General features: G+C 47.5%; 1 protein-coding gene across 1 annotated transcript in view; it reads right to left on the bottom strand.

Annotated features, from left to right (window-relative positions):
* The window catches only part of LOC123507642 (protein unc-119 homolog B-like), a 16,521-nt gene that overhangs the window by 175 nt on the left and 6,346 nt on the right, over positions 1 to 10,000 (bottom strand). Inside the window, exons 2-6 of the mRNA XM_045260707.1 lie at positions 5,993 to 6,070; positions 4,128 to 4,241; positions 2,659 to 2,773; positions 1,503 to 1,675; positions 1 to 740 (exon numbers count right to left, since the gene is read on the bottom strand). The exon at positions 1 to 740 is cut by the window's left edge and continues 175 nt beyond it. Coding sequence (XP_045116642.1) covers positions 625 to 740; positions 1,503 to 1,675; positions 2,659 to 2,773; positions 4,128 to 4,241; positions 5,993 to 6,070 — 596 coding nt within the window. The 3' untranslated portion in view covers positions 1 to 624. The remainder of the gene's footprint in view (positions 741 to 1,502; positions 1,676 to 2,658; positions 2,774 to 4,127; positions 4,242 to 5,992; positions 6,071 to 10,000) is intronic.

Genomic DNA, 10,000 nt, shown 5'->3' with positions numbered 1-10,000 from the left:
TGATCTTGGCGGGGCTGGAGGGGAGGGGGCTGGCCGGGGCTTGTCTGTGCGGGGCGGGGCTGTAGCTGGAGTGGGCGGGGCTGGGTGGGGCTGTGTTGTCCTCCTCTTGTTAGGCTTGCAAAGGGGCTAAGGGGAAGGGGGCTGAAGGGGGCTGAAAGGGGGTTTAATCTACGTAGGGAGGATTTGCAGACTAGATTTGACAACTATGATATGGGAGGAGGAGGAGGAGGAGAGGAGGAATAGGGAGAGATAATGAACTGGATATGGAAACTGGAGAAGGGGGAGGAAGAAGGGAAGAAGGAGGAAGAAAGAAAAGAGAGAAGGAGGGCGAGAAAAAAAAAAAGAAAGAAGAGGAAGAATTAAGAGGAGAGAAGTAAACAAACAGGATAGATACTGAAAAAAGAAGAAGAAGAAGAAGGAGGAGGAGGAGAAGGAGGAAGAAGAAAAAGAAGAAGAGGAAGAAAACAAACTCAAAAGACACAAAGAAGAAGATTTAGAAGAAGCGAAACGAAGAAAACAAACAAAAAGATACTGAAGAAGGTGAAGAAGGAGAAAGAGAAAAAAGAAGAAGAAAGAGGAGGAGGAGGAGGAGGAGGAGGAGGAGGAGGAGAGAAGGGGCCACTGCTACTGTAAACCCCCATTGTAAGCGTAGTCCGCCTTGTTATGCATTATCAACTTGTCATCTACGAAGTAAAAGCTGTCACTTCTTGTCTCAAAGGGACTCTTGATCATCTCCTCCGCTGCAATAGAGAGAGAGAGAGAGAGAGAGAGAGAGAGAGAGAGAGAGAGAGACGTTTAATTTATCACCGTAAAACACACACATTCTCTCTCTCTCTCTCTCTCTCTCTCTCTACGGAATCAATGTTCGCTCTAATATTCTGGCAAAAGTAACAGAAAGTGATGGCAGGTATCGATTACATTCTCTCTCTCTCTCTCTCTCTCTCTCTCTCTCTCTCTCTGAGAATAACAATTTTCTCAACACAAGTCGAAAAAAAGAAAGTTACTCTCATTTACTTCTCTCATACCTCTCACTCACTCTCTCACTCCCTCTCACTCTCCACTCACTCCCACTCTCTCTCTCATTCTCTCACTTTTTTCTCCTCATAAAAGAGAAAGTTATGTTCTATATATTCTCTTTTCTTTCTTTTCCTTTCTTTCTCTCCTGTTATTATTGATATTGCTGTCTCTCTCTCTCTCTCTCTCTCTCTCTCTCTCTCTGGGAACAAGAATTTTCCCAACACACAAACGAAAAATTTACTCTCACTTTTAACCACTCATACCTCTCCCTCTCTCTCTCTCTCTCTCTCTCTCTCTCTCTCTCTCTCTCTCTCTCTCTCTCTCTCTCTCTCTCTCTCTCTCTCTCTCTCTCTCTCAGTCATCGAAACCAAAAACACCAATCAAATTTACTCCATCACTCATACCTCACACACACACTTCCCACTCTCCCACGCCCTCACTGACACCCACACGCCCTCTCCTTCCTCTCCCTCCCTCTCACCTACCCAGCTCGTGGTGTATCGTGGGGAATTCGTAGATATGTTCACACGTGTTCTTGGAGTTAGGAATGCAGAAGCCGAACTCGAAATCAAAGGTCTTCAGTAACTTGTCTCTGAAGAAGTGGCGCTCAATCATTCGGAACTTGTTGACTGAGCGACCGCCGACTGTGAACTCCACGCTGGGGATCAAGAGAGAGGAAAGGGCGTGTGGTAGGTAGGTTAGTGTGGGAATGGGGGGGGAGGGGAAGTGTTTTAGCCCTATTTCCATTTATCTTGCTTCCATTGCCCAGTCCTCTAGCTCCATTTAATTCGTATTTTTCATTCTTTTTAGGTCCCATTTTCAGAGCACTTTATCCATACCCATTATTTTAGCCCCATTTCCATGACACTCACTGTTTCCATTATTTTAGCTCCATTTCTAAGACGCTTTTCCACAATTCCATTATTTTAGCCCCATTTCCAAGACGCTTTCCCCATTTCCATTATTTCCAGCCCCCAGTACTCACTCACACCCATTAGCCCCATTCCCAGCCCTTAACCCTCATTCTCAGCCCCCAGCCCCATTCTCAGCCCCCATTTCCATCCCAATTACCTTCATTCCCATTCATCCATCCTCATTCCAATTCCCAGCCCCTTAGTCCCATTTCCAGTCCCTAGCCCCATTGCCCCATTATTCACACCCATTAGCCCACATTCTCAACCCTTAGCCCCCATTTTCAGCCGCAGCCCCATTCTACGGCCCCATTTCCATCCCTATAACCCTCATTCCCATTCCAATTCTCAGCCCCGTAGCCCCATTCCCAGCTCTTTAGCCCCATCTCAAGCCCCCAGTAGTCATGTAGCCCATTTCCAGTCCCTAGCCCCATTTCTGTACCACCATTCATACCCCCAGGCCTATTCTCAGCCCCTTAGTCCCCATTTCCAGCCCCCAGTACTCACGTAGCCCCATTTCCAGCCCCTAGCTCCATTCCCATTCCAATTCCAGCCCCGTAGCCTTATTCCCAGCCCCTTAGCCACCATTTCCAGCCCCCCAGTACTCACGTAGCCCCATTTCCAGCCCCTAGCTCCATCCCCATTCCAATTTCAGCCCCGTAGCCCCAATTTCCAGTCCCGTAGCCCCAATTCCCAGCCCCTTAGCCCCATTTCAGCCCCCAGTACTTACGTAGCCCCCACCGTCTTGAGCTTGAGGAACTGAGGGGTAAACTGGTAGCGCACAAACCGCCCTGCATTGGGGTCTGATTCCTCCTGGTCCACGCTGGTATCCTCCTCTTCCAGCTCTGAGGGGGTAGGGGGCTGATTAACTGGGGGGGGCAGATGGGGGCTGAGAGGGGGCTGCATTGTCGGGAGGGGGCTAAGGGGAGTAGTTCTGGGGGATAGAGGGGGCGAAGAGAGGGGATTAGATGGAAGAGGGGGGGGCTGATGGGGAGTAGTTTGAGGGTGGAGGGGCTGAGGGGTAGTTGTGGGGTGCAGGGGCTGAGTGGTAGTTCTCGGGGTGTAGGGACTGACGGGGCTTGGATAGTGGAGAGGGGGGCTAGGTGATGGGAAAAGGGCTGATGGGGTAATTGGTAATGAGGGGGCTGAAAAGAGGGTAGTTTGGGGGTTAGCTGGTGGGAGGGGGGGCTGAAGGGGCTAATTTGGGTGCTAATGGGGGTGAAGAGAAATAATGGGGAAGGGTGGAATTAATAGGGAAGGCTTGAAGTAATGGGGAAGGTAGAAGTGATGGGAATGGGTAAAGATGAAGTGATGGGAGTGTATGGGTGAGGTGATGGGAAGAGGGAAGGGGGTGGGGTGAAGTGATGGGGGTGTAGAATGAAATAATGGGAAGGGGTAAAGATGAGATGATGTGGGTAAGGGTGAAGTGATGGGGAGGTATGGGTGAGGTGATGGGGAAGGAAGGAAGGAGGGTGGTGGGGGTGGGGTGTCTTTAAGGTTTCAAATTACAATGAGTTATTCAAAAACTTAAAAATAGAACATTGACTGACGCACAAGAGAGAGAGAGAGAGAGAGAGAGAGAGAGAGAGAGAGAGAGAGAATCTGTCACTTGTTTGCAGTTTGTGAAATTTTCTATCACACCCTCTCTCTCTCTCTCTCTCTCTCTCTCTCTCTCTCTCTCTCTCTCTCTCAAAACTCTACATCCTTTGTTTCCCTTATTCTTTTGTCTGAACCTCCCTCTCCCTCTCTCTCTCTCTCTCTCCCTCTCCCTCTCCCTCTCCTTCTCCCTCTCCCTCTCCCTCTCCCTCTCTCCTTCTCTTCTTCTCTCCCTCCCCTCTCCTTCTCTTCTTCTCTCCCCATTCCATTCTTTACCTCCTGTCCCTCCTTTCTCTTGCAACACTCCCTCTCACTCTCTCTCTCTCCCTCTCCCTCTCTCCCTCTCCCTCTCCCTTTTCCTCCTGCTGTCATCCATCTTTTCCTTCACTCCAGATGTATTCTCTCTCTCTCTCTCTCTCTCTCTCTCTCTCTCTCTCTCTCTCTCTCTCTCTCTCTCTCTCTCACTCTCACTCTCACTCTCCCTCTCCCTCCCTTTTTTCCCCTTTTCCCTCCCTCTCCCCACATTTCCCTCTCTCCACACTTTTCATAATCTTCACCCCTCTCACTTCTCCCTCTCCCCTTCACTCTCCCTCTCTCCCTTACCTTGCGGGGGCGGCTTGGCGATCTCAAACAGCACCGTGCCTGTGTCCATGTCTCTGATCTTGAACCTGGTGAAGTCTATATCAAACACGTTGGCCTCAGGTGAACACAGGTAATCTGAAAGGCGACCCGCAGGTGTGAGAAGAGGTGAAGGGGTGAAGGGGTGAAGGGGTGAGAGAACGGATGAGGTGAAGGGAGGTATGAGGGGAAAATGGTGAAAGGAAAGGGTGAGGGGAGAGATATGTGAAAGGATGTTGGTGAGGGAAGGGGTGAGAGGTGTGAGGGGTTGAAGGGTTGAGGGGAAAAGGTTTGAGGAAAGGGTGAGGGGAGAGATGTGAAAGGATGTTGGTGAGGGGTGAGGGGAGATGAATGTGAGGGGTTAGTGGGGGGAGTGAGGAGTGAGGGGAGAGGAATATGAGGGGACTTTGGTGGGGGTCTATATCAAATACAGGTGAGAGGGGAGGGAGGGGTGAGGGGAAAGAGGTGAGAGGGGAGAAGTAGGAAAGTGTGAGGATTGTGAGGGGAGAGATGTAAGGAGTGAGGGGAAGTATGAGGGGTGAGGATGTGAGGAACCGCAGGTATGAGACGAGGGAGAGAAGAGGGGTGTGAGGGCTTGGTCGGTGGGGGGTGAGAGGTCGGGGGGTGAGGGGTTAATGGGGAATGTGAGGGAGAGGGGTGTAAGGGGTTTAGTGAGGAATGTGAGGGGATGCTGGTGAGGGGCGTAAAGAGTGAGGTGGGTGTGTGAGGGGATGTGGGAGGGGTGGGGGTGTGTGAGGGGATGTTGGTGGGGAATGAGGGGAGAGGGGTGAGGGGAAAGAGAAGCCATTTGAGCTAGTTTTCTTATTTTGTCTTGGGTGTTTTCTCTCTCTCTCTCTCTCTCTCTCTCTCTCTCTCTCTCTCTCTCTCATTTGTGTTTTCTGTCCTTATTCCTCGTCCTCCTCCTCCTCCTCCTCCTCCTCCTCCTCCTCCTCCTCCTCCTCCTCCTCCTCCTCCTCCTCCTCCTCTAAACAATTTCTGTAACATAAGAGATCATAAGGCATTTGTATTAGAGAGAGAGAGAGAGAGAGAGAGAGAGAGAGAGAGAGAGAGAGAGAGAGAGAGAGAAATATTACACAACATATCCAGTAAAGTGAGAAACAGCCTCTCTCTCTCTCTCTCTCTCTCTCTCTCTCTCTCTCTCTCTCTCTCTCTCTCTCTCTCTCTCTCTCTCGGCTTTGCGTCACTATTACATCAATTGAGGAAGCCGTGTGTGTGTGTGTGTGTGTGTGTGTGTGTGTGTGTGTGTGTGTGTGTGTGTGTGTGTGTGTGTTGTGCAATATTGATTAATGGAAAAGTGAAGGGGAAGAAAAAAAAGAAGAAAAAGAAGACAGGTGTAGCGTGACTCAGGTGTGTGTGGACGGGAGGGGTGTCGTGCGTGACAGTGGGGGCGTGACCGGGGGCGTGGTGGGGGAGGAAGAGGGAAAGAGGGGAAAGGGTGTTGTTTGTAAAAGGTACATTCTCTCACTGCGAAATTTTCCTCTCTCTCTCTCTCTCTCTCTCTCTCTCTCTCTCTCTCTCTCTCTCTCTCTCTCTCTCTCTCTCTCTCTCTCTCTCTCTCTCTCTCTCTCTCTCATTCCTCCTCTTTTTCCTTTTCATCCTCCTCCTCCTCCTCCTCTTTTTGAGTGGGAGATGAGTGAAAAATAGGAGGAGATTAGTGGAGATAACCCGAAGATTGAATTATTGATAGAGAAATGAAAAGGAGATGAGTAACAAAGGTGGAGATGAGTCAAAAACAGGAGATAAGTGGAGATGACCGGAAGATTAAATTATTGATAAAGAAATGAAAAGGAGATGAGTTGTATAGGTGAAGATGAGTGGAGATGACTTACTCTCTGTGATCTTGGTGAGTCTGAGCACATCCTCCGGGGAGATGACGGGTTTGGTGAGCGCCTCCTCCTCCGTCAGGGCTGCGGGAGAACAGTGGAGGTTAGTCTCTCTCTCTCTCTCTCTCTCTCTCTCTCTCTCTCTCTCTCTCTCTCTCTCTCATGGGTATGGTTTCGTGAGGTAATTCATATTGGTAAAGCCTCCTCCTCCTCCTCCTCCTCCTCCTCCTCCTCCTCCTCCTCCTCCTCCTCCTCCTCCTCCTCTTCTTCTTTACTTCTTGCTTTCGTTAACTTCTTCGTCAAGTTTTTTTGAGTATTGTCTCCTCCTCCTCCTCCTCCTCCTCCTCCTCCTCCTCCTCCTCCTCCTCCTCCTCCTCCTCCTCCTCCTCCTCCTCCTCCTCCTCCTCCTCCTCCTCCTCCCTCTCCCTCTCCCTCTTCGCCTCCACCCTCCTCCTCCTCCTCCTCCTCACGTTTGTGTGTCTTTGTCTTTCTCGGCGCTCTCTCTCTCTCTCTCTCTCTCTCTCTCTCTCTCTCTCTCTCTCTCTCTCTCTCTGTCTTGGTAATTCCCAGAGCAGAACGTGTGAAAGTAGTCATGGTGAACACACACACACACACACACACACACACACACACACACACACACACACACACACTAATTAAGAGAAAAAATGATAAGTAATTAGGTAATGTGGCTTAATTATTTGTATTTTGTTGAGTAATGGTGGTGGTGGTGGTGGTGGTGGTGGTGATAGTAGTAGTAGTAGTAGTAGTAGTAGTAGTAGTAGTAGTAGTAGTAGTAGTAGTAGTAGTGTCAATATACCTACTACTACTACTACTACTACTACTACTACTACTACTACTACTACCACCACCACAAAAAAAAATAAATAAATAAAATAAACCAAACAAACAAAATTACCAAACATAAACAAAAAAAAAATAATAAAAAAAAGGAAAAGGAAAAAAACAAGAAATTTAAACACTAAAATTATTTCCACATTGTTATTCTTGTCCTTGGAAATTCCCTCTCTTTGATAACTGAGGGGGGAGGGAGAGGGGGGGGAAAGGGAGGAAAGGGAGAGGAGAGGGAAGAGGGAGGAAGGGGAGAGGAGAGGGGAGAGGGAGAGGGAGAGGGGGGGTGAAGAGAAGTGAGATGGAGAGACACAGAGGAAGTGAGATGAAGAATGAGAGATTGTCGAGAGAGAGAGAGAGAGAGAGAGAGAGAGAGAGAGAGAGAGAGAGAGAGAGAGAGAGAGAGAGAGAGAGAGAGAGAAACAATCACGGCATGAGTTGAACGTGTGTGTGTGTGTGTGTGTGTGTGTGTGTGTGTGTGTGTGTGTGTGTGAGGAATTGACACTTCAGTACACGCACACACGAAAGTAAATTATCTCTCTCTCTCTCTCTCTCTCTCTCTCTCTCTCTCTCTCTCTCTCTCTCTCTCTCTCTCTCTCTCTAACAAACACTAACAAAAATATATGACGTCAGTGATTTCGAAGGAGGAAGAGGAAGAGGAAGAGGAGGAAGAGGAAGAGGAGGAGGAGGAGGAGGAGGAAGAGGAGGAGGAGGAGGAGGAGGAGGAGGAGGAGGAGGAGGAAGAACGAAGACCTCATCAAAGAATCTCAGGGGCTTCTAGAGAGAGAGAGAGAGAGAGAGAGAGAGAGAGAGAGAGAGAGAGAGAGAGAGAGAGAGAGAGAGAGAGAGAGAGAGAGAGAGAGAGAGAGAGAGAGAGAGAGAATAAGCAATGAGAAACGAGGGCAGACTACCACCACCACTACCTTCTATCACGCCAAGGGGAGAAGAGGGGAAAGGGAAGAGGAACGGGGAGAGGAAGAGAAGAAGAGGGGAGAAGGGGGAGAAGGGTTAAGCCAGAGAGGGGAAAGGTAAGGTAGATAAGAAGGGGACAGACCAGGTGAGGGGAAATAGTTAAAAATGGTTTAATGAGAGGGAAACAAGCCAGGTGAGGGGAAACAAGCAAGATGAGGCGAAAATTGAGCCAAATGAAGGAAAAAGTAAGCCAGGTGAGGGGAAAAGTAAGCCAGGTGAGGGGAAAAGTAAGCCAGGTGAGGGGAAAAGTAAGCCAGGTGAGGGGAAAAGCAAGCCAGGTGAGAGAAAATAAGCTAGATGAAGATAAACAAGCCAGATGAGGGAAAATTAAGCCAAATGAGGGGAAAAGCAAGCCAGATTAGGAAAAAAGCCAAGTGAGGGGAAATAAGCCAGATGAGGGGAAAAGTAAGCCAGGTCACACAAGATCAGCCATAATGGAGGTCACCAGTCGCTCGTTCAAGATCACGAGGGGAAAATAAAGGAGGAAAATGACACGAGGGGAAAAAACGTAATCTAAGGATATATACTTGTTAAATCTGAGACTTTCTGAGGGGAAAGTTTTGGTTTTTGGAGGAAAATTTTGGGGTTTGGAGGAAAATTTTTGGTGTTTAGAGGAAAATTTTTAGTGTATGGAGGGAAATTTTTGGTGATTAGAGGAAAATTTTTGGTGATTGGAGGAAAATTTTTGGTGATTGGAGGAACATTTTTGGAGTTTTGAGGAAAATTTTGGTGTTTGAAGGAAAATTTTTGGAGTTTTGAGGAAAATTTTGGTGTTTGAAGGAAAATTTTTGGTGTTTGGAGGAAAATTTTTGGTGTTTGGAGTAAAATTTTTGGTGATTGGAGGAAAATTTTGGTGATTGGAGGAAAATTTTTGGTGATTGGAGGAAAATTTTGGTGATTGGAGGAAAATTCTTGGTGTTTGGAGGAAAATTTTTGATTGGAGGAAAATTTTTGGTGGTTGAAGGAAAATTTGGGACTTTTGGAAGAAAATTTGTTTGGTGTTTGAAGGAAAATTTTGAGTTGGAGGAAAAATTTTTGGTGTTTGGAGAAAAGAAAATAGAAATAAAGAAGGGGAAAAGAAAATAAAGAAAAAAGAAAACTCTTCTCCTTTGTCTTCTTTCCCCTCTCCCAGGAAATACTGAGGGGAGGAGGAGGAGGAGGAGGAGGAGGAGGGGAAAGGAGGGGAAGAACAGTTAAGGTGACACCCTCCCTCAGAGAGAGAGAGAGAGAGAGAGAGAGAGAGAGAGAGAGAGAACAGGAAGTATTTGTGTTTTACTTTTTTTGATATTTTCTTTTTTTTTTTTTCTGTCGGCCTGTCTGTCTGTCTGTCTGTCTATCTGTTTGTCTGTCTGTATGTCTGTCTGTCTGTCTGTCCGTCTGTGTGTGTGTGTGTCTGTCTGTCTGTCTGTCTGTCTGTCTGTCTGTCTGTCTATCTATCTATCTATCTATCTATCTGCCTGTCTGTCTTCCTGCCTGCCTGCCTGCCTGTGTGTCTGTCTGTCTGTCTGTCTGTCTGTCTGTCTGTCTGTCTGTCTGTCTGTCTGTCTTCCTGCCTGCCTGCCTGTGTGTGTGTGTGTGTGTGTGTGTGTGTGTGTGTGTGTGTGTGTGTGTGTGTGTGTGTGTCTGTCTGCATTTTTTGTCTATTTGTGTATGTGTGTGTGTGTGTGTGTGTCTGTTTGTCTCTGTGTGTGTGTCTGTTTGTCTCTGTGTGTCTGTCTGTGTGTGTGTCTCTGTGGGGGGGATGGTAGTGAGGGGCGAGGGTGGGGGGTGGGGGGGTGAGGGTGTGGCGTGACCTTGGGTGTAGAGGTGTTGAGGTGTTGAGGTGTTGAGCCGCGCCTTCTGCCTGGGGTCACGCTGGGTCACCGCCTCACGTGACCTCCAGGAATGTCCCAACACAAATTGACTTTTTTTATTCCCTTTTTATTCTTTCTTTCTCTCTTCCTTTCTTTATCATTATTTACTTATCTCTCTTTATTCTTTCTTTCTTTCTTTCTTTCTTTCTTTTTTATTGACTTATTTATTTTTTTCTTTTTTAATATTGTTAATCTATCTCATTTTCTCTTTTTTTCTTTCCTTCTTTCATTTCTTGCTTTATCATAATTTCCTTATTTCCTTATTTTATTCATTTTTTTCTTTCTTCCTTCATTTATTCCCTCATTATTTCATTCTTCCCATTTTTCTTCCTTTCTT

This window comes from Portunus trituberculatus, chromosome 3 (assembly GCF_017591435.1).
Source record: "Portunus trituberculatus isolate SZX2019 chromosome 3, ASM1759143v1, whole genome shotgun sequence".
NCBI classification, from domain to species: domain Eukaryota; kingdom Metazoa; phylum Arthropoda; class Malacostraca; order Decapoda; family Portunidae; genus Portunus; species Portunus trituberculatus.
The sequence above is the reverse complement of the archived record's forward strand: the minus strand, read 5'-3'. Positions and strand labels throughout refer to the sequence as shown.